This window comes from Nylanderia fulva, unplaced genomic scaffold, assembly GCF_048542155.1.
Source record: "Nylanderia fulva isolate GAGA-0341 unplaced genomic scaffold, ASM4854215v1 Scaffold12, whole genome shotgun sequence".
Lineage (NCBI taxonomy): Eukaryota > Metazoa > Arthropoda > Insecta > Hymenoptera > Formicidae > Nylanderia > Nylanderia fulva.
In genome coordinates, this window is record NW_028189409.1 from 886,651 (window position 1) to 911,634 (window position 24,984).

At 33.9% G+C, this 24,984-nt stretch overlaps 1 protein-coding gene across 2 annotated transcripts in view; it reads left to right on the plus strand.

The window, feature by feature from the left end:
• Positions 1–16,202: 16,202 nt before the first annotated feature.
• Positions 16,203–24,984, plus strand: part of mdy (diacylglycerol O-acyltransferase) — a 149,264-nt gene continuing 140,482 nt past the window's right edge. The window contains exon 1 of one of the 2 annotated variants that reach the window (XM_029319160.2): positions 16,203–16,775. In XM_029319160.2, the coding sequence (XP_029174993.1) occupies positions 16,654–16,775 (122 nt within the window). In that variant the 5' untranslated portion in view covers positions 16,203–16,653. The remainder of the gene's footprint in view (positions 16,776–24,984) is intronic. The other variant, XM_029319161.2, reaches the window with a different exon arrangement.

Genomic DNA, 24,984 nt, shown 5'->3' on the forward strand with positions numbered 1-24,984 from the left:
GCAGCGCGTTGCGTGGGGCGCAAGTACAAAGGATACCGCTTGTCCCTTTGTGATTGGAGGCTGTCAATATTTGTCTGCATCGGATAACAGAGAGGTCAGCAATGAAACGGTAACATCATCAATTATCTCTTACATACCGAGCCGCGCGTTAAACTTGTTCTCTTCTATCGTTAGCCCTCGCTTCTGATTACGATCACTCGCGATTCATCTCATCTGGCGATTGACTGAAGTATCGCGCGAAATCGTTCCCGATGAAAATTGTCTCTCTCTCTCGACGATCGAAAGCAATAATGACTTCGGTCGAAATTCCGCTCGGTCGGAAATTGCTGGGGATATAACGCCTGTTCGATCCTACAAATCGATCTCCCGCACATACGTTGTGTTGTACCTACTCTCTACACAAGTGAAAGTACTCGGTAGTCCGCGCGAATACCCTCGAAAGGTAGTTAGGGTGGAATGAACAACTACCTCGAAGAGAAAATGGGATATTTTGTGGAGGCTATACCTATATATTGCGAGAATTGGATTTTGATTAATGTCAAGGTTTTTTACCTAGAGACTAGAAAGGTATTAATAAATTAATTTTTTTGTATAAATTCTATTTGAATTATTTAGTTTCTCACTTTTAGATATATTGGTTATTTTTATTTTTAGATATATAAATTCGTTTAATATTATTTATTATATATATATATATTACATAATTTAATATATTATTTAAAGTAGAGAGATTTTAAAAATTTTACACAATGTAATATAAAAAAAAAAAAAATACATTTTGTTTCGCGAATTAGATTTTGGCTTTTAGTGGAATTTGCTATTTTTAATGTTGCAACTTATATAACTCGCCGAACAAAATATGTAATAGCCTCAACTAACTAAAACTAAATATTCGATACTTACTGATTTATAGTCAATTAAACAACTAACAAAGTCCTAATTTTTCAAATTAGCTGATTTTGAGATTTAATTTTATATAGGATTTTCAAAAATCCCTAATTAATTATATAAAATTGAATCTTAGTGAGATCAGCTGGTTTTCTCATATATTGTAGCTTATGATCTGCTCAACAAAAAATGTAATAGGCTCAAAGCTAAATAATAGATATAGTTACTGATTTATCAGCCAGTCAAACGCGAAAAACTCGAGCTCTACGAGTTGTAGTAGCTTCATAAGTTTCAACGTAGAAAACAACGTGAAGAAAACAGCCAATTCCACCGAAAGTCAAAATCCTATGTATTTGGTGCAGGATCCTTTCCAATTTATCTGCGGCATCGACCAATTCCCTACGGCCAATAACCGCGAAGGTACGAATAATTCTGAGAAAGTACGTATACATACGTGTATTACACATTTACCCTGGTATCGCCTTATCCATATTTAGATTACAATGCTTTACATTAGAGGAGATACGGGAGAGGGCAAAATGGCAATATACTCGTGGGGAAAGCAAAAGGTTGCTCTCGTGCGCGGTTTTCGGAAAATCGGAAGGCATGGATCTCGCTGCTTGCTTGCCTTGGAAACTCGTGATTCCGCAATGAAATTGCAGCGCGGCGGAGAAGATCTGCGAAGGGATACCGAATGTCGTCTCCGGCGTATGTATCCCCGTGGCTCGTAAAAAGGATTCGCTTCTCGCAGTCGAGAATCCCGCGTCTCTTCTCATCGCCTCTTCTCCCGCGAGAGAGGGTGAGATTCGAAGAATCGTCGAAGGGGCTCATGGTTTACACATCGTGACGGCGCTCTCGTCAAAACCCGTAAAAGCTCTCGGGGACGATCGACTTTGAGAGCCGGCAAACGGTCAAGGAGATCCTTCTCGCCGTTGCCGATTCACGACCTCTCGTGAAAAGCTATCCTTCCCCTTCTTATTTTCCTCGTCTCGATGGCCTCGAGGGGCCGCAAAACGGCGTCGATTTTCTTTCAAATAATAAATTCGACTGGTCCCCTCTATATCCACCAGCACTGACTGGTGGTCAAGTACCAGTTCCGGGTAAAGTTCTAACGGCTGCTTTATTTCCATCGGACGTTTTTAAAAAGTTTCGAGAACACAGTTTCGCGTGCTTCGACCAGTCAGGGGCGGAATCAGGGTCGACGAGAGAAGAAAAAGTTTCCCGACACCGCGTACATACAGCAAATAAAACACGTTTTAATATTTTATTCTGAAAGTTATTAGCAAAAAAAAAAAAAATACACGAAGAGCCCTGTATTTTTAACAGCGAGAAATCTCCGGAACCGGCATTTGATATTTAAAATTTCGTTATTTTTGTGGTATTTTTTAAAATTAATTTCAGGAAGAGGATCGTGATCGCGAATTTTATAATACGGAATTCTTCTTTCTTCTCTCCGCGAGATTATCTTCCGGTATTGCCTGTCAAGCTTTTATTTCACTTGCATTGTAATGGATAAAGAGAATTAGCCGCAAACTAGCACCCGATGTTTCGCATCTCGCAAACTCGGGTGTATTTCTAAACCCCCTCAACTTCGTCAATACATCCCGTTTTATCCTTTCTGTGAAAGAACTTTTAATGAGTTCGCGTACACTGTTTAAAGATTTAAAGTTTTGCGAGCTTCAAAGAGATCCTGCCATGCTTCTCTAAAGTATTACAGACGGGTCGGAGCATTATTATGACGTACAGAACGTCTGCGAGATATTACATCGTAAAAATTGCCTCTGTATATTAGTTCTTCCGCGCTTGCCTGGTATCCTATCAAAAATTCAAAGAAAAATACGCACTAAATGGAAGAAGAAAGAAAAAGGGAAGCCTTCGAATATCTAATAAGATTACGCGAATCTTTTTTTTTAATATCGAAACATTCTTTTAATCAGACATAATTTCGATATTTATTGGATATTTATGGCTTCTTTTATAATTTATATTTAGTGCAACAAAAGTTTTTAACTTTGCAAAAAAAAGAATAAGATTTCAAGTATGTATAACATTAGTTTACAGTCAAAAATTATTTTAAAGCAGACAAAGTGTTTTTTATAGATTTTTCGGTGCTCTAAAAAAGATGCGGTAAACCAAATTTCACCACAACGTCAAATTTACAAAATAATTGAGAAATAATTGTGATATTTAAGATTTTTTGTAAAAAAAAGTTAACGTTATATATATATATATATATATATATATATATATATATATATATATATCTGGAAAGTGATCAAATGTCATGAATGTATTTTTTTATTTCAGTATCTACTAAATTTTGTTTTCAGCATCCAAAGTTTGCAAGAAACACCTTTGTCTGGCTTAAATAATGAAAAAAAAAATTTTTTCTAAACTAGTGTAATCGAATCGAAAATGATGCCGACATAAAAAAAGATCATTATTTGGAAAGCGTTGTACAACCGTTAAAATTGTGTATCCCTGATTTTACGTTTCCGGCGTTTAAGTCTCCTCACCGTGAACCTAGAAGAATAATATGGCGGTGCGATTGTAAGCAATTAGCATAATTAACATCGGCGAACGGCGGCCGCGAAAAGAAAAGTTTAGTTAAGTAATATATGTAATTTCTCTGGGCACTATAGTTAGGTAGTTGCGGTAAAAAGAGTCGATCGCACTTTGAAATTGACCAATGTCAACGTTGCGTCGCGGTTACATGCGAGAGTACATAAGTGTTCACTTCGTAAAGATACATGTAGGTAATAACGCGAGGTCGCGTCGCGGTGCATACGCTCGCCCCTATTAGCATACAATTATCTTTATGCTTCTTTTATGATTCATATTTAGTGCCAGTTCATATAGTTCGTCGCCACACCACCATCCCACCCTTCGACTTTTACGATCGTACTTGTTTCGAATTTTAACGTGTACTTCGTGCTCTCGCCCCTGTTATCGGGCCTATCGGACATCTCGCCTGCATTTTTTATTAAAACGTGTCTCGGAAAAATAAAAAAAAATATTTTACCAAGAACACGCGCTACACGAAAAAAATTCATCATCATACACACGTGCGAACTGAGTCGACTGAGATGTGATATGTGTCTCGATTATATTTGCTTCGTCGCGCGAAAGTATCAATGTGTAATTAGCAAGTCGTGGGATTAAACAAACGACGACGATAAGATCATTAATCATATATTGTATTCCACAACTTTTTATAATATGTAAAATGTTATAAATGCAATGTGTAAATATATATATATATATATATATATATAATATGAGAAAAGAATTTTCGAAAAATAATAAGATGAAATATTTTATTGTGTTTTTGATATAAATGATGTGTAATATTTTCTTACACTTCCCTTTTACCAGAATAATTTAATAATACGATAATTTTATATATCCGTTAATTTTCCGATCTTAATCACGACGTACGATTCACAAGAAATTAGAACAAATATAACATATCGCGCCTTTTCTCTTTCGAAAAACGGCGGACGGGAAAAAGCTCGAAACAATAAAGTACAATATAACGAAAGGTTACATATACATGTACCTTTTCGAATAGCACCATATCGTTTTACACGAGGTCTATGACTACAATATCCTCCATGACGCGCCATTACCACCCGGCTACGGCTGCCCCATTAATTTAATTAATACGCACCCATTTGTGCGCCGGCATGCGAGCGCGACCTATTTCCGCCCTTTATTTCGCACCATTTGAGTTTTACTTTGACAAAATAGCGGTGGATCGAGTTTGCAAAACATACGCGCGCGTTTTCAGCCGGCGGAAAACTGCACTGCATTTTTCTCCACCCATCATCCCTCCTCCACACCCCCACTCTCATCGAAAATTGCAAAAAAATATGTTTGGTCTCGGGCAAAGCTGCCATTAGTTTAATGAAGATGTCTATAATAATGTATTCTTCATTGAGCGTAGCTAAATAAATTATGCATACGGAATACTCTAGCATGCCATTATGGTCAATCTTTTATTTCAGCTTCTCTCTCTCTCTCTCTTTTTAGAGAAAGTGCAAATAATTATAAATAAAATTAAGACTAACGTCGATTATACATAAAAACTTAGTTTTGTAAAAATTGAGAAATCGATTTGTCTATTTTTTCGGAACATTATAGTGATATTAAGAGTTATTACATGTTTCAACGAAAATGTAACTTTTGTTACATGGATAATAAAATTGTACGTATTTACACATTTGCACAAATCACAGTCATAAATTCATTTTATACGTGTTACCTTTTTTAATATTACCATTATTTCCCTCCTCTCCATAATTTTCTATTTAACTATAAATTCTACTTTATATATAAATTGCGTCGAATCAGCGTGCATTCGTATTTACATTGCATATTTTGTTGTCCCCGGGAATTTAAATGGAATCTCATGCACCGGATGGGGACCGTGAAAGTGCGGAGCAGCGATGCGGTTAGTTTGTTTGATATTCATTCCTTGCCATTAATCGTATTCAGGAGTCACCATCAGCGCAGACAACCGTCGTGCAAACACGCGCAAAGAGGTGGTGGCTGGCTGGCTGAATATCCTGCTATTCCGACGAGGCAGGTGTAAGTACCGTGTTAGTCTTACGGGTTATGTCGCAACTAGCAAAGCTAACTAATAGCCTCTTAGCCTCGGCTTAGGAAGGATCACGCTGCAAGCGACCGCACCCTCTTTGGCTCTCAGAGCTCCAGGAGCAAACCCCCTTAACCCTAGATGCGATCCTTAAGTCTCTGCGAGGCTTGCAAACGGCCGATTTCCTTCCCTTACCATCTCGACGATGGATTAGCTTCCGTCGTTTGACTGATTTTTAAATCTCGACCTGAATATAGATCACGTTGCATGCATTTTCTAATAATAGTTGCTTTCCATTTACATCAAAACTCAGATAAATCTCAACATTCGTGTTAAAGCAAAACAGAAGTGAGATTTATCTGAGTTTTGATGTAAATGGAAAGCAACTATTATATGCGTCTGACTAAATTATAGCATTTGTGGAAACATTTATATTGTTACAAACATTTTTTTCTAGCAGTTCATTTGGACTCCCGAGTGAACAGTCATGAGTCATGAGATCTATTCTTTTTGGCTGAACTGGTTGCACTAGTTCAGAGTTTATCTCTTTCCTTATTCCAATAAAACGATAAACTAGCGTAGCTAGTTCAGTCGAAGAGAACAGACCTATACAGGATTAATTTCAAGTAGAGTTTACTTGAATAAAATTTTAATTTAAGGTTCAATTATAAAGATACACGATAACAAAAATTGGCCTCCTTCGACATTTTTGCTGAGGAAAAATTGTCTTCAATAACAAGATCTACTTGTATATATTTTCGGTGTGACACCTTATATCAGACACCCTCTATATTAATCGATACTCATAACGCACGAAACAGAAGGTTTGCTTTGTTGAAGGTTCATTTCATTTTCTCCCCTTCAAAGACATCGCCGTCACAAGAACATAATCCGAATTTCTCTGACATGACGGCACGAATCGTGTCCAGGGATCGTAGCCAGATTAAAGAACTGTACCAAATACATTCTAGACATATTTCAATGTCTTTGATACAATCCACCACAAAGAACTCGGACAAGATAGTGGTACATGATCATATGACGAACTTTAGATAGCTCTAGCACTCAAGGGACTCAAGGTTCTGGAACTTTTTAATCTTCTTTTGATGCCCTATAATTCTAGCCGTGTCTCATCGCTGTTCATCGGATGGCCAATTTTCTCCTATAAAACTGGACAGTTCTTTGTAAAAAAAAATATACATATATGATTTTCTGAACGACAAGAAAATATATAAACGAGAAGAGGAAAGTTTGTGTGTTATGTTTCGCTCTTTATATGTGAACAAGTCATATAAAGAGTATGCAACCTGATGAAAATTACACGAGAGGCGAAGTTAAAGGAGTTACAAAAAAACATAGTTTAATAGAGTCTATTACGAAGCGCGTCCAAAGTATTCTTATGAAGTTCTTTTGAATTCAGCTATCAAAAAGTTCCAAGTAGAATATTAATAAAGAATATGCGTTCGTGTGTCTGGATCCTTCGGAAAATAAACGTGCGCACCAACACGCTCTCCCCTTTTTATATGCGGCGCATGCGACATTTTAAAAGCAATAACCTTTACGAGAGCGTCTAAAGCAAGTTTCTTAAAGCATTAATAATACAGGGGAAGAGAGGTGCATATGCATCAAATTCGCTAGTAATTTCGCGATGGCGAAACCGGGGGATCTTCATACAAATTTTCGCATAGACAACGACAAAAGAATTCATTAGGCGAGAATGATGCTGATGAGGCGCGCCTAATAAACCGAGAGCCAACAATAAGTGGAAAATTTATTCACCGACGATGAATATATCGGCTACATCGGCAATTTGTATCGATGCGAAAAGTTTGGCTCGGCGAAACATTGCGACATCAGTTACAGTGAGAACTCCCGGCGGGGACAATATAACGTCATTATCTTCGTGGTGCACGTTAAAGAACCGAATCGCGAGATTTATGGATGACAATGTGCAACACCTATGCGGAGAAGACCCAAGCAAAAAATCATTGCTACAACGTTATTATTGTTGTCAAGTATGTAGTTTTTAACATTGTATGCAACATCATTATGAACAAGCTTTGAGATCGATTTAGCGGTTTCGGCAATGTTGAAATTAAGGTGATGCCGGACCGTTGGCCGAACTCCGACGGGTTAGCACCACACATATCTAAACATATTCACGTATACACATATACACATGATAGGTTAGCACCACACATATCTAAACATATGCACGTATACAACACATACGCGTAAAAATGTTTTTAATATATAACTTTTTTATTAGACTTGAAATCTCACTTTTAATCGTTTACTAATAATTCTTCATATTATCCTTACTGCGCATACTATATTTCATGCACAGACAAACTGCAGAACTTTTTTTATTAAATAAGTATTATTACGAACTGACACAAAGCAGCCGATAACAAAATTGTAATTTTTGATTTTTATATGATTTATATATGCAAACATAGCTAGCGCGGTCCGTTTTTATAAGTACTTTAATTGTGGAAAAGGATTTATTGGTCAGTATAGTCAATAAAAAGTTATATGAAAAAAATAAATATTCTTGCATTCGGTCGGTAAAAAGATCATCCGGGATTCCCTTAACGTTTTTAAAATATTCTATTAATATTTCGAGAGCAATATGTTATTAAATAATATTTTTAAAACATTATAAAACATCAGTTAAAATATTTTTTTGAATATTTATTAATATAATATTTTAAACATATTTATAAAACATAATATCATAACGTTTAGAAAATGTATATAAAATCAACATTTAAAAATGTTGATTAAATATTTCTAAAGGACTTTTTTCAACGAAAACTCTCCCTTTTGGTTTGACGACGAACAAGTCGATGGGACACACGTAAACAAATCCACGGGAGTTCGAGTTCGCAGTTCACCGGAGATCCTCGACGCGCCATTCATTAATTAAATCCCGTTTAAGGTAGTCAAGGCGTCCGAATACGATGGTAAATAATGGAACAGACGGCGGCGTGTTCCCCCGATAAACCGGGACGTCTGGGCGACTCTAACACAAACGTATATACGTCGCCGTTTGTTTCTCCGTGAAATTAATTCGTGCCCCCTGGTTCACCGGTGCGTCGGTAATATTTCAAAGCGGTGAAAACCTGTCGATGCAATGGCGGCAATCGGAACTTGTCTCCCCCTTTTAGGCTACTAAATAAATTTATAACTAGTTGGTAACGCCCGATTGCGATCACTTCGGGCGATTTTTCATGTCTCTCTTCCGGAAGAAATGTGTTTTGTAAATATTTATATATGGACATATATATAAACGTTTTTATTTTATAAGGTAAATGGACCCCACTTATTGACCTTTTAAGTGCAACAAGAATAGTTATTTTTTATTTACGAAAGCAATATAAAATAAAATTGATGACAAATAATTCGCGTGAATCAGAGTTTTTTGTATAATATACATTTATTTTACAAGTAAATAGAACTAGAAATTATAATAAAGTTATTTATTTAAAAATCTATTGTCCGGGCTTGTGACCCCCTGATTTATTTCTCTAATTATTTATTTTAAAACGTTTCTTTGCAATTGAAAGTAATATATAACATTGTTTATCTAATTGATAATTTATGTGATAATTAACATCAAAATATATTAATAAAATTAAAATATATCGACAGGGTCAATAAGTGCGTCAGGGTCAGAAAGTGAGCCGTTTACCTTATGTATATATACATGTGAAAAAATACATAACGAAATAATCGTTTTAAAATAAGATTAGACGATTTTAGATTATTACATGTGTCAAGAGAGATTGTACCTAAATGAATCGTCTTTCGAAAGAGATAATACGATGATAGTAAAGCATCTTGGATACCTGTGTTTGTTCGATTTTCACCGCACGAATGATAAGGAAATAACGGCATATCAGAGCGTACTTTGTATCTCTATTATATTTTTATACAACGAACAAATTATATATACCGCGTGAGAAATTTTGGAACATAGAGATGGAAATTTCGTGCTCGATGTTGTTTACGAGATCCTGTCATTGATACGGTGAGACAACGCAAAGGCGCTCTGCAAAATAATGTTGTATATTTCAAATTGTATTCTATTTATAGCATATTTTAACACTTTATTTATTCATACATATAATATAAAATTGATGTGATCGTTTTAAAATAAGAGCGTGCACGATTCATTATATAATATAGCATTATCGCAGCGCATAATGTGTAAGTTTAGCTACGCGATGCCGAGCGGATTATATAGCTTTATTCTAGCATAATTCGTCATTATTCGCATTATTCTCCCGTTGGATTGTACATATTAAGATGCTCCTCGCGTGCGTTTAATGTCGGAAATGTCATCTGATGTCGTGCGATTATTATATTCTGCTAATTAGTACGTGTGTGACTGTAATTAATCGTGTTATTGCAAATAAGTGACATGTGAATGCCAAGAAGAAACAGCAAGAATGGAAAACATAGCTCGGAAAAGCATTGGACACCAATAAGCTAACTGTGAGTATTTATTTAATTTATTTTAGTCTTTTTATTTTTTCGATGCTCTCTTTTAATTTTTTAAATTGCTTTATTTTTAATTATTTATTGTTTTTTTTATTTTATTTTTAATTGTTTCAAAATTGTTTTACTTCAATTTTTTAAATGATTTGATTGTTGTTTTATTTTTTTAATTTTCTAAAAATTATTAATTTATTTTTAATTATTTATTAATTTTTATTGTTTTAAATTGGATCACTTATTTATTACTAGACAAATGAACTTGTTGCACGTATAAAGATATAACACATTTGTTCTCTAATATGTATTTGCATTTCTATTTAATTAATCGTTAAATCGTTGGTATAGAAAATCAATGAAAAAATATCGCAGGCGCACAAAGGAAAAAAAAACTATAATACATAAAATCATAACGAATTACGAACACATATGTATTAACACGATTTTTACACATCTAGTAAAATGTATGATATTTCGTGTGCACGTGACAATATGACAGTTTAATCGTCGGCGTACTAATCGCAAACGTGACTTCGGGAATGCTCCTTTTGCGAGCAGACGATGATGATACCACGTCGTTCAGGTGTACGTTGTTTGAATACGAAGTACGAATCCCAGTGACTGAATCCGTTTCGAGGGGCGGTTTACGGGACAAGAGGACAATAATCCCGGGGATGGTGGCGGTCCGACCAATATTGCGAAAGTTTTCGAGCTTACTCTTGCGCTCTGTTAAAGTTCAACCGGTCGTCCCTTCCGGATACGACTGACACATAACCACAAGACAATAAGGAATGCAACTCGATGTTTTGCAAAAGTCGGCAGACATTGACGGATATTTGCCATTTTTTTCTCGGGATATATATTGCATCATATTTTAAGGGAGAGATGCAGCCTCCGCGCGCGTTTCTTCGTCGCCAGACGACAATCGTATACATTATTAAATGTTCCGTGTTCAAATCGTATATATCAGCAGATAAAACTAAAAGTGAATAATTTCACGAATTATTTATATCGCAAACTGTACGAAATTATTTATATTTTGACACAGTATAAGATACAGTATTATTTGAAGTTTCTATAAAATTAATTGAATATTAATAAATTTAAGATTTATCTATTATTTCAAAATATTAATTGGTTATTCTTTTTGTAATATTATTAGAAAAAAAAAAATATAATAATTTATTTTCGTGCTGTTCTTTGTGTTTCCGTATTCATGATAAAATTTTATTAGTATAAAATATTGAATAAATAGAAATATCGTTGATATCAAAACTCTATCGAGGTATTTAAACATTTTCGCGTGTCGCTGTTGCGACACATCAAATTTTCAAATGACATCAAACGAGCTGCGGTAAAATTATCGCTTACTTGCGAAAACTTTCATTTAGCGGAAACCATAACCCGTCGTGGATCGATTTTCCTGACGATGCACGCTCGCCTTTACTGCGATAATTTGCGATTCTCGCGATATCTTCCGATCATTACGACCGATCCACGTGGAACCGCAGAATTATATTGAGCAGGTGTAAAGAGAGAGAGAGAGAGGGCTCTTTTGTATCTGCAGATCCTTCTATCAAAGTAATGTACGTGACAAGATATCTCGTTAACGCGAATTTCACGAGCGGAATCGATTATAAACGCTCTCGAAACAATCCAGTAGGCTCTATCAACTTTCAAACTCATTAAGATCATTTAACGAGCGGCTTAGAACCATATATAACGAGACAGTGTAACAATGACTGCATAGACGTAGGACATTTTTCCGATTATCGATATTCGTGGCAGTTTAGCCGTCGTTATGTAGCCTATCGTAACATCTTGATTATAATTTAAACGGTCATCGTATTTTTGTCTGAAAAAATAGAATATTTTAAATTTTAAATATTTCTTTTTACTTTGATCTTATATTTTTTTATTTGTCATATAATTTCTTTTAAATTTGAGTAAATTTCCTGATAGCGGATAAGTTTCGGGTTTCTGACAAATAGATATCATCACCTATTAAAAGATTAATAAATTAATAATAAAACAAATTATATAAATATCACATTCTAAATTCGTAAACTAATTAGAATTAAATTAGAATGTGGTATTTATATAATTTATTACATTACATGCCATTACATTACATATATAATGATGAAATATTCATAGTTTTTACTAAAGTTTTTACTTCGACTACAAAGTATCTCATCGTTTTCTTAGAGAAAAAATTGTTATTCGTTTTTTATAGCGAGCGAACGTTTTAGCTGTAAAATTTAAACTGAGCGGAGGAGAAATTTTACGACCTCTTTTATAAATTAACGCGATTCTTATTGTTTAATCATTTATTCGTTGGTCCGTGTAAACTAACGTTCTGCAAATATTGGCACAATTTACGATTCTAATATTTTATCGTTCTTTTTTTTTACACAGTTACAAGATTTGCAGTTTTGATGATGTTCCGTACCCATCTAATACGAATTAAACAATCGATCGCGAAATTATCGCAAAATCGAATTAAGAAATTATCGCGCTGAAGATATTTTTATTAATACAAAATTCGCAGAACATAATCATTTGACATTATGAAACGAGTTAGAAGCACGATTGAGATAAATTACGTAACTCGTGACATACACACATTCTCACTCTTTAAATGTATTCTATAATCATTATAAAGTAATTATAAAAATGTATTATTCATAGACTTCTTTTGTGTTTTCTTTTACGTCTCTCTTGCATTATGTATCAAGTCAGGGTAGCAAAAACTCTCCAACATACATACATACATATGTCAGAGAATCGTTATCGAAGGAGTCCATCATCGGATAAAATAAAATCTTTAACGATCTCATACTGCTCGTAAAGCAGTATGATTGCAGTGCTCGAAAATTCGAACGTAAATGATGAATCTTGATGAGCCCTCGGATACCGAGCGAAGGATGAAATATCCCATTCCACGGGCGAGAAAAGGCTTTCTTTGCTGAATTCGGACGCCGCCAAAAAAAATTGGTGAATACACTTCAAAGTATGTACAATAAAAGCCTTTAAACATATTTTGTATTCCATTCACTATACATTCCCAAAAAATTGTCAAAATTAGGCTGTTTTTTCGGGCGCTAGAGTGGCATTACCTCTTAAAAGGTGGCTCTTGCTGGTGGAGATGCAACAGAGAGAGTGTTGCCTCTCAAATCCCCCAAACTTCTGAGGGTTGGCTCTCTCTCTCTCTCTCTTTCGCTCGAGCAGATATCTACCCCGAACGTGTAACTGCGTATGCGGCGTAACGTGCTCCGTCCGGTATATTCGCGGTTGGCCGTAAAGGGAGTTCGCAAACGACTTGCACAAGCTTTTCCTCTCCACAGTCCCCGACGATCGTACACGCGGAATGCGCGAGTTCAGCGTCGAAAAGCGTCGGCGAACGAGTATAGATGTGGGCTGGCGTTGCTACGTGCCGATCCGTCCGCTTCCGGTCTCGCAAAAGGGTTTCACACAAGAGCGTATATATACGGAATTGTTCGTGAAATTCTTGCGGAACGCGGCAGTCGCCCCTGATTTCGCAAAATTTAATTCGCAAAGCTACATTACCGGCTATACCTCGATTACGTTGAAATAAAGTGCGGTGAAGTTAGTATGTATATGGTCGACTGAGAATTAAATTCGTCCCAAGAGATAAGAAGTAGTACAATTTATTAGTTGTTTGTATCGTGTACGAATTGATTTTTCGATTAATAATATTTATTCTAGATGTATTCGTTAAATTATGAAAAACAAAGTGACAATTTGATAATAAGTATTAGTAGCACAAATACAGAAAAGAGAAGGAAAGAGAAAGGGCAAAGTTTAGAGTCAGTCTAAAATGGAAACGGCCTTTGGATATGGCAAACGTTTACGAGAAGGAAAATAGCGCTCGCATTTGCAATAGTTTACATTTTACAATAATCTTGAACTTTGATGACCGCCAGTGTACGAGAAACGAAATGGCAAGCTAGAGATTGTACTGCCGGTACGTGCCAATCCGCTCTTCGCCGAGGTTTTGTACAAACGCGATATTCAGCCGCACGAGTTTTCGGGTAAATTTGCCGAGGGTGTAAGGGTAAATATGCGACTATTCTGTTTTTCCGTACACGAGGATTACGCCAAGTAGTTTACCATCGAACGGGTGTTTACTTGTTACTTTGCAGTCGATAGGATGCTATACTGGAATATTAAAGATCCGTGCAAGATTGGTATTTGTTCTGCAATTGGATTGGAACTAGGCCAACGAGATATATACTATAAAGTCAATATCTCATTGAGTTAATATCGTAAAATAAATTGATAGACTCGTAACGACTTTATATTTTACTTAAAAATGCTTGAAATTTTCTTACACTTGAAATACGACAAATTAAAAAAAAATGATATAAGCCACTTAATACAGGGTGTCCCAAAATTAATAGTAAACCTGTTAATTCCTGAGATCATTTGAAGACGACTTTTCCTCAGTAAAAATGTCGAGAAAGGCCATCATTTTTTACATGTTCCTAATTTTCATGTATCTATGTAATTAAACCTTACATTAAAATTCAATTATAGTAAACTCTACATGAAATTAATAAAAGAATGTAATTTTGTTAATATTTTTTATCCACGTGGTTTAGTTTGCGAAAAACCCCTTAATTTCAATCGCTTATAATTCGAAAATTATTGATGTCTCGACATTTTCGTTAAGAAAAAATCGTCTCTAAATTATTCCAGGAATCTGCCATTAACAGGTTTATTACTAGTTCTGGGATATTCTGTACGTATCTATTGAAATATGCGGGATTTCGATTTCATTTTCGGTTTATAGAAAAATCGGCCTAAATAGTTCGCAGCACATTACGTCTTCGTATAATAACGGATCTCGTGGAAACTGGTACGCGTCATCGCTCCGTAAGCTCGCAATCTACGCGAGGGTAGATCCCTCATACATTTCCCAAGGATCTTTACGGCTCTCAGCACCCTATGCGCCGCATGTGTACTTTAATTAGCTCGGGGTTCTCCGGGTTTCGTTTGGCTTGACGATACCTTTCAATCTTCCAGCGACCGATTCGCGAAATTGTCTCACGTGCTCGGGGTTCCAGGCTTTATTTGCCCCAAACTTTGGAGACCCGGAGAAAGGAGAGAGAGAAGAAAGGGAGAGAGAGAGAGAGAGAGAGAGAGAGAGAGAGAGAGAGAGAGAGAGAGAGAGAGAGAGAGAGAGAGAGATCCAGAAGTTACTCGAAATCGAAGTTCGCGATGAAGTGACAGCGCTGCGCTATCTGAAATCTTAATGGAAGTGACGACACAGTGATTACCTCATCGTCGACTTTATCACGTGAAATGTGTCACTGTTGAAATGTTTGATTTAGCAATGACCGACAACTTTAGCCAACTAGTTTCGTAATTGGATCGTAATACGAAGCTGGTCTTGCAAGTGATACGATGAAATTAGAATCCATGTTGTTTTTGTAGTAGTACAAGCTGATGATGACATACATGCGAGAAATAATGTTCTCATATAAATATTAAAATTTGAACGAACAATTCGTATTAAGTTGATAACATTTACATTTATATTTTTTTCTTAGTGTATGATACTGAATATAAATATGTAAATACAGCATATGAATATTATAGATACAAAGTAATTTATATTATCTGCAGTCTTTTTCAAGGTTTAAAAAACGTTTAAAAACTCATGTATAAAACATGTTGTTATGCTATCTCAAATGGAAACACGTCAAGTTTTCTTTTTGTCTAATAAGCTGCATGTAATAATTTTTATCTGTCAAATTAGAACATAAGACGATACGGCTAGAATGACAGTTAAAATACAAAGTTAAACAGTTAAGTCAAACTAGATTGTAATTACTTATTTCAATTGCAGAGAGAAGAATAATTATTATTCAAAACTTCGAGAAACTGATTTTATATTTCAGGCAGAGAGTAATTAAGTCGCTTACAAACAAGGGATAAACCAACAAAAACTTTTTTTTATTGAGTAATTCCACACAGATTACATAAAAAAAGAATAAGACGTATTTATTTAGAAATTTTTTAAACTATCTTGTTTTATTTTGACCTCCATCGTCATTTCTTCTCACATTTTATTTTAAATTGAAAAGAGGAATATCTAGAAATCTGATCATTGTACGACGCGTCACTTATTTATTCCGATTTCAAAGGGCAAGTGTACACGTGACTCGCACATGTTTCGTGAGCTTCAGTGTGACTCCTCTTCAATCTTGGAAAGTCGGTTGACGAGCGTTATCTACCGGAAAGCGAAAAATAGATAAACAGTCGTGCCTATGGAAAGGGAAAGAGACTCGCACATTTAGTACCACGAGTAGTACGATCGGAAGCACGTCATAATGAGTATGACACACGTAGATTAATATATTCACGTCGCTCGCTCGCGTAACACGCTCGTCGTGCACGCCTCTCACGCATCGGGAGGAAGCTTGGGCTTTCTCGTTATCAGCATCAGTGGCCGGTGTCGCCGGTTGCCGCGCGCACCAGTCTCACTCCGACGACGGAGAACGTGTTCGGGAACGTGTGCCGGCTGTCGAAACGAAGTTTCTCTCTCTTTCTCTCTTTCTGTCTCTGTCGCGCCAACGTGATCGCGGTTTGCGCCAAACACGCGTGCTCCTATATGCTCCTCTACGTCGCAGCCCAACAACATGACGGCCGAGCACGAGCATAGCGACTTTCGGATGCGATCGCGCAGAACGAAGAGCGTAACCAGGGCGGAGGAGATCCAGAAGGCGGAACAGATGGTCCGCAGGTCGCAGCCTGACAAGCCGTGAGTAGACGCGCACTGATGTTCAGCTGTTCTCGGCATTTTTCCGTTCGCCTACGCACCCCGTTCGCGCCTATTTCCCGTCGACCCGTGTCATCGAGGATGTTCGTTCGCTCGCGATGACAGATCGGTCTTTTTTTTGATAGAGGACAATCGATGTCGACGAATATTGCGCATCGATGTACAAATACGACGCGGAAACGAGGAAATTTTTAGTAGCCGTGGAGAGAAACGCACGACATAGCAGACAACTTGGTTTAACGTGCGCATGCGTACTCCGCGCCGCATTCGGCGGAGATACCAACAAGCGAGAGGGGATTTCCCCATTCTCGGCGATCTTAGTGTCTCCGTCTCGCTTCGATGTGTGTGTTGTAATCGATGCGGAGGTCAGCCGCCTGGCGCCCCAGAGTACAGTCGGACTCATGGACATTGTATACTACGTCCATGGTCGAACTACAGCTCGTTTCACGACATGCGTCACTGCATGCGGCGAGGCTGATTGCGGAATAGTGTACTCTGGACAGGTGCGCCTTGTCCGTATTGGGAAAAAAAAGAATAGGGCTACGCCATGAAGTTTGTCATTCGTAGTTAATAATCTACGTGTACTGCATAAATGATATGTTACGACAATGTGGATGTATACAAAGTGTTTCTAAATAGGTATGAAGAACTTTAGGAAATCATTCTTTGTCGAAATAAATTAAGGAGGGGTTTTCGTATAAACATATTGTTCTCTATATTCTTCCTTGAGGAGTTATACTTTTCTAAAGAGAAAGGTGAAAATTAAGTTTTCATTTTTCAGACAAATTAAAAGAACGAACGGAAAATGTCCACCAAATTTTATTTTTCTAATTTGTCTGAAATTTAAGAAAAAAAACTTAATTTTTATCTCCCTCTTTAGAAAAGTGTAATTCCTCAGAGAGGGATAGAATATGTATATGTTTATATAAGACATTATTAATTTTCGACAAAGAATCATTTCTTAAAATTTTTCGCACTTATTTAGATACACCCTGTATATAAACTGTTTTTAAATAAGTGTGAAAAACTTTAGGAAATGATTTTTTGTCGAAAATTAAGGAGGGTTTTTCATATATAATATATGATTCTATATATATATATATATCTCCTTAAGGAGTTACACCAAAGGGGGAGGTAGAAATTAGATTTTTATTTTTTTCTTGAAAACTATTGATTTTACGAAAAAAATAAAAGAAATGAAAAAGTTTCTAAAGAAATCCAGTTTTACTTTCTAACGCATATTTTTAAATGATCACATTCCGGTCCGTTAAAAAGTTTTAATATAAAAATTGAATGAGAATTGTTAGTTTCATATCTCCTTATAACGATACGGAAAGATTAAAAATATTAATAAATATTCTTTTTACTAGTGAAAAGTATTCCATATTTTATTTTTTTAACGTATCCAAAATTTGAGAAAAAAAATTAAAAACCTAATTTTTACCTTCTCCTTTAGAGAAATGTAACTCCTCAGAGAAAGATATAAAAAGAAGTGTATGTTTATATGAATAACCTTCTTTAATTTTTGATGAAGAAACATTGTTTAAAATTTTTCACGTTTATTTAGAAACACCCTGTACATTTAATCAAATATTTCTTTCTCTCTCGCTGTCAAGTTGTGTGATTTATTTTTATTAATATACTTGAGTACTTTGTAATAATGTGCGTGTATGAATTTTTTGAAAATAAACCTTTCTCAGGGAAATTAATAATATATTAAATTAATGTAATGAAAAATTTAAATATTAATAGACACAAATCACTAATGCACACATCTAATGAGAGATCTGATTGCAAATGGATATGCTTATGTCATTAGCATGAAATGAATACTTGATATAAAATCGAGAATTTAAATGTTTTAAGTATTTACGAAAGCAAAAATTGAATTGATTGACTGTTCGTCTTATGAAATATCAAAATATTACGTTAGAAAGTTGCACACGAAAGTAAATTGTGTATAATTGATGCACATAATAACAGTTTATTAAATATTTATCTTTGCAAAATATCAACGAAATCAATTTATCATTAATAACATCAAGTTCTATTTTCATATAATGTTCATAGTTTATGTGATTTTGTGGATAACATTGCATATTTATATAAATAACTCTTATAAAATATTATTTAAAACATATACATAAACATTATTTAAAATATATACATAAACATAATTTAAAAGATATACATATAAAGATTTTTTAAAACATATACATATATAGATATGCGCATAGATTAGAAACTAATATAATTTACATGAAATACATATTTATTTCGTGAAAATTCTACATAAGCGTATAAAATGCATTATTTAAATAAAAAATAATCGAATCAAATAACGTTTTGTCTTCTTGTATATTTAAAATTTTAAATAATATTAATATTGAAATAATATTTTTTATTTTCTGTAGAATCATATATTATGCTCATTATATTTTTTTCTTGGGTACATACATTATAGTATCAGTTGGCTATTACTATAATTTTATAGCAGTTTTTTAAGTGTTTGTGCAGCGTTTAAATGACCTCATGACACTTTAAGAAATGTTGCATTAAACTTTGTTAGATAGATAGAGCGCGTATCTATTTATATGATATGAAATAAATTTCAGGATATATAAGCGAAGAATATCGATCATTTTTATAATATAAGTCATAAGCAATATTTCGACATTTTAAAAGTTTACTCGACTGACTGGAAACCTCTTTTGTTAAACTGGAATAAATTTCGTCTCAATTGCATATAATTAATGCGTGCCTCTTGCTATTTCAGAGTTTAACATCGAAACGATATATTCTATTCTGTCGAAATGTCTATCAACGAAGTCGAGTTAGAGTTCGGTTGCATTATGCTTACAACTTTGAATGTAAATCAATCTTTAACGAGATTGATCGAATTCGAGGAACTTGGGGGAATGGTCTTGGGAGAAATGCAAAATTTAATCTCACGAGATACATTTTGATTTGATTGTCATGAGAGATAGAGACGTGTTTGTAAAGAAGAGAATTACGTAAAATATGAGACAAATTATAAAATATAAATACTTCATAGATTTTACCGAGAATTACTTGCATTTGCGATTTCTATGAAAATTACTATCGAATTACATAATTAAAATTCTCAATATTTTATTTCTCAATTACTTAACGAAAATAATTAATTGTTAACATTAAGATGTAATTAAAGTTTTGATTTTTGCAAGAAGCTTAAAATTGACGCAATTAGAAAATCCAGCAGTTTTAATAACACGCAATACAGAAAGAATTCACAGACTCTAATATTTAATACATGTGACGTGTAACTCGGAATTAACTAAAGAATAAAAAATAAATGTACAAGAAACTTGTTTTCCAACTTGAATCTGTCACAGGTTCAATTGCAAATGATTCAGTCATTTATGATTATCGCACTTACAATGAAATATATTTTTACGTATAATTTTATGATAGATTATCGCACTTACAATGAAATATATTTTTACGTATAATTTTATGATAGATAAATGTTTTATTGTTTCCCTAAGGGATTCAATGCAATACAAAATCTTATAATTCTATTACCCATTTGATGGCGCCAAACAATATCCAATACAATATTAAACATGAAATAAAATAATAATAGAAAAACAGAAAAAAACAAATGTAATTTTATGAAGAATTGAATATGATCTTCAAAACTGTACACTCTTTTTTTTGACAAAGTAATTATTTTTCATCTTCCAATGTTAATTAGGATTGAATAATTTCCTTAATAATAATGAATATTTAAGCAATCGCATTATCACACGCATGTTTTTATTTTGTGAATATATTCGATATTATTTTATTTGCAATTAAGTAATGCCACAAATATTTCTGCAAGGCTAACTATTGCTCGTTTAAAAACAAATAAATACTTTTTTAAATGCTGCATTGCAGTAAAACATTTATTTCCAACAAATTGAAATCAAGCAAAACAAGTTTGAATAGATTTTTACCGATAAAACAAACAAAGTTGTCATCCTATAAAATGTTTTATTCAAATATCCATATAAAATGACCTCGCAACACAATAAATATTGTAAAAAGACCCATTTTTTCTACAGTATGTATACATTTTAAATTTATTACTAAAATTTTTTTTTCTAAATATACATATATAACAGTATTATATTTTCTTCAAAATTCATTATGTTTGTTAATTTTGTAAATAACAATCTAGATATTTTTTATTTTTACATAATAAAAATGATTTAAAGAGATAAAAAATTGAGTTAAATGCAAGTACATTTTAGTGCTTATTTCAAATTTAATATTGGAAACAATTTTTTTGTTAGGATTAAAATTTTTTTATTTGATCACTAATGTTGCAATTTTATTCAAGCATAATTAATGATATGATTGAATATACAATCCCGTGTAAAAATATTTCTTAGTCGAATTCACTTAATAAGTTTTTGTATTATAAATTTATGATTTTATGAATACTTGTTATTTCTCCAGAGATTTTTTATTTTTACATAATAAAAATAATCGGTATTAATAAAGAGATATAAATTTAGAATCATTATGCTACATTATTATTCATTCATGTATATTTATTGCAATAATATATGCAATTTGTCCGCGCGTTATTGAAGTAAAATAAAAATTGCATAAATAACCTGACTGTTCTGATGTCGCGATTCTATCAACATGTGTAAATTAATGACTCCAATATATTTCGAGGTCATTTCCGTCGGCTAGATAGTCGCGATGAGATTGTAGGTCAAGGTTAAGGACTATGAACTTTCGGATCACGCGAATGTGCACGAACAATTTAAACGCCTCCGTGCGCCTCGGTGCGCCTAATTAAGCTCCGGGTCGTGCCGAGGTTTTGCTTCGATGCCTCGGAAACTCCTTCGTGAGGTAGACGTCACTCTTCAGCGACTTCCGGAACCGCTGACGGTTTCCATAGAGTAGAATGTAAAGCGAAGTATGCGCGCTGGGGGGAACATTACTTTCTCCCCGTGCCGTTAATTAAAATGTTAATTCGGGTGACGCAGTAAAATCACTCTGACGTGATGTTGTCAAGCTTTTTCCCTCCGATCTTCGGCTTCGTACATCAGTGATTTTTTTCTTTTTTTTTTTTACAAAATAATAGCAAGATTTTATGATGAATACTTGTTATTTCTTTAGAGATTTTTTATTTTTACATAATAAAAATGATTTAAAGAAATAAAAGAAAAATAAATTAAATATACATAAATTTTTAGTGCTTGTTTCTAATTTAATATTGGAAAAAATTTTTTTCGTTAGGATTAAAATCTTTTTATTTAATCACTAATGTTACAATTTTATTGAGACATAATTAATGATATAATTAAATTTACAATCCCTGAGTCGCGTTCGTAAAAATATTTTTTGCTCGAATTTGATGAGTTTTTGTATTACAAGTTTCTTATTCAACTATGTGGATTCAGGAATGCGATTGTTCTATTATCAAGTGCGTTTCCCATTTAACCGGAACATTCCACTGGTAATGGAACCTAACAAATTGATGGCCATTCATGATTTGACTGGAAGTAGAGAATATACGTGTGCGCGTTGATAATCTGCATCGCTAGAATATGCCGATTTTGTATCGACATGAAATCGCTTGCTTAATGCACATTAATGGAATAGTACTGGCGGATTATATACGCCGCGAAAGAGAGAATATGAAATTGTAATGGCACTTTAATGACAATATATGCGTATGTTTATCTATCTTGCATAAAAATGAGTGAAAGGTAAATGTGGAATATATGTATTAATTTTGTGATGTGAATTTTTAGCCATGAGAATTATAGGATTTATTTATACTGCATCGTAAAATGAAGAAAGCATATATATAATATTATAAGAGATATTTTGTTACATATGGCTAATTAATCGTCATATTTGTAGTAATAATTTATTTTATTTTAGAGATAAAATTTCTTTGAGACCTGTCTATTAACGATATTTTTTGTGAAGCAATGATAACTTATAGCATCATAAATGTCTTCGTACGGTATATTTTGAACCTCGTTTGCATGAATTTTTATGTGTAATAATGAGTTTTGTTATTAATTACTGGTACCGGGAAAAATATTTTGATATTGCATTGTATTTTATTATTGTATTGAAGAATTGCGAAGTGATTTAAATAACGAAATACGCGAAAATCATTAATATGAATGAACAAAACCAACGAGAATACAATTCTAATATTGATTTTAATGAAGGATGTTTTGATGAATAGAGAAAATATATTTATTATGGAAGTGTAGAATTCAATAATATATATAAAACGTCATAAGTTAGTTACAATAAATTGTATATTACTCTTCTATTTTAAAAAAATATTCCTGTCCCTTCGCGAATGTGTATGTGCTCTTTCACGGACTTTCCGTTCACCGAGTCGCTTAGTACAAAACGGGGAAGGAGAATAAGGCAGAAATAAAAACTACCCCTCCGACACGATATAATGACTTGCAAACAAGAGTTTCTCGTTCTCGAAAATGGCGAGTCCCTTTTGCCGCGTCGCAGCTTCTTTTCCATCTTGGCGCACGCTTTCCTTTATTCTTCCTAAGACCTCCTCCCTTTTTCCATCCTTATACCGGCGAATCCATCCTCGAACAAACGATCCTTATATTTACCCGTGGCGTGTTTGTCGAGTGCTTCCTTGTTTTCGCGAGTTTATAATTAGATGCACGATAAATGCAGTTAGACAATATCGAATTCTTCTCTTCTTTCCGTTTTGTCTTGGAGACGAAGCTGAAGGGTCAACTCTAAATTGTGTAAGACTTCTTTTTTGGAGAAGGGGAAGCAAGAGATTAAAAATTTTTTTTGCTAAAATGTCATGAAACTTTTTATTTTTATTCATTGTTAATCACTTATATTAATTAATGTTAACTATTTTATAAAAATAATGAAAATATAACTTGGTATTTTGATTTACTTTAATACAATAAGTATTCAATATTTATATCACGTTTAACCAATTTTTTATCTCTAAAATAAGGTTAAAATATTTAAAAAATCTTATTAGTAAAATTGTAAAATTTTACGTAAGATGGGAGATGTCACAGAAAATCTTACGTGAAGGAAAAAGAGGGGTTAAAGAGCGCACAAAATTATATAAGAAACTACTATCAAATCTGAAACATTAAAACCATGCAGGCCTGTGTTCTTTTCAATTATTTCAAAAACTATGTACCTGCAGTGCTTTAAAGTTTGTAAAATATAAATCTGTGAAATATATATTTCTCTCATCCGACACACGTCATATTTGCAGCGATTAGCGGAGCAAGAGCTCCAAGCTCTTCGATGATATTGGTTTGAACCTAACCTAACCTAACCTAACCTAACCTAATTTAACAAAACCCTAACCTAAAATATAAATCTCTAAAATAGTCGTAAAAAAACCTTACGTAATTTAGGGGTGGCCCTTTGTGAAGGGGTATAATGCGAGAACGGTCGCTTCGCGTATTTCCGGAATGCCTGAGATTGACTTCGGAGAGTTTCCGATCTCTCCCATTCTCGATTTTGGCGGGCAAGTATGGACTACCCGATTCGACGGTTCGCTTTCGCCTCTTGCCGTTAAAGGGAATGCCGCTAAGTTTATCGATGCATTGTTTAACTATGTTGTAATGCTTATTCAGCGGAGCAACAATCGATTACCGATTACAAAGACAAGATACAATTTAGGGTCTTCCGCTTTGCTTACTAGAAGAGAGGATTAACAAGCTCGAACGTTATATTCTGAAGAATTTACATAAATTAGTTTGCTGAAATTTAATACTAAAATACATTTTTTTTTAAATATCTGAATTGCCGTCCTGTTTTATCGATAAAATATTTTTGCACACTTTTTTCTTTTTATTGATTGAATAGAATAATGAATGCTTTTTCACGATTAAATTACATATTGAAACAAAGCGCGAACCTATTAATTTTATGTTAAAAATAAAAAATTTTAAATTTAAACATGCCAATTTTTTTTTGTTCTGTGAAAAAGCATTTATTATTCCATTTAACCAATGAAAAGAAAAGAGTACGCAAACATGATGTTTTATCGATAAAATATGACGGCGTTTAGGATCTCCTTAAGGAAACCATTTTTCACTATTTTGGAATAAGAAATATTTTGGAGTAATAAATAATTATTATAAAATATTGAAACTTCTTCAAATATTGATTCTTA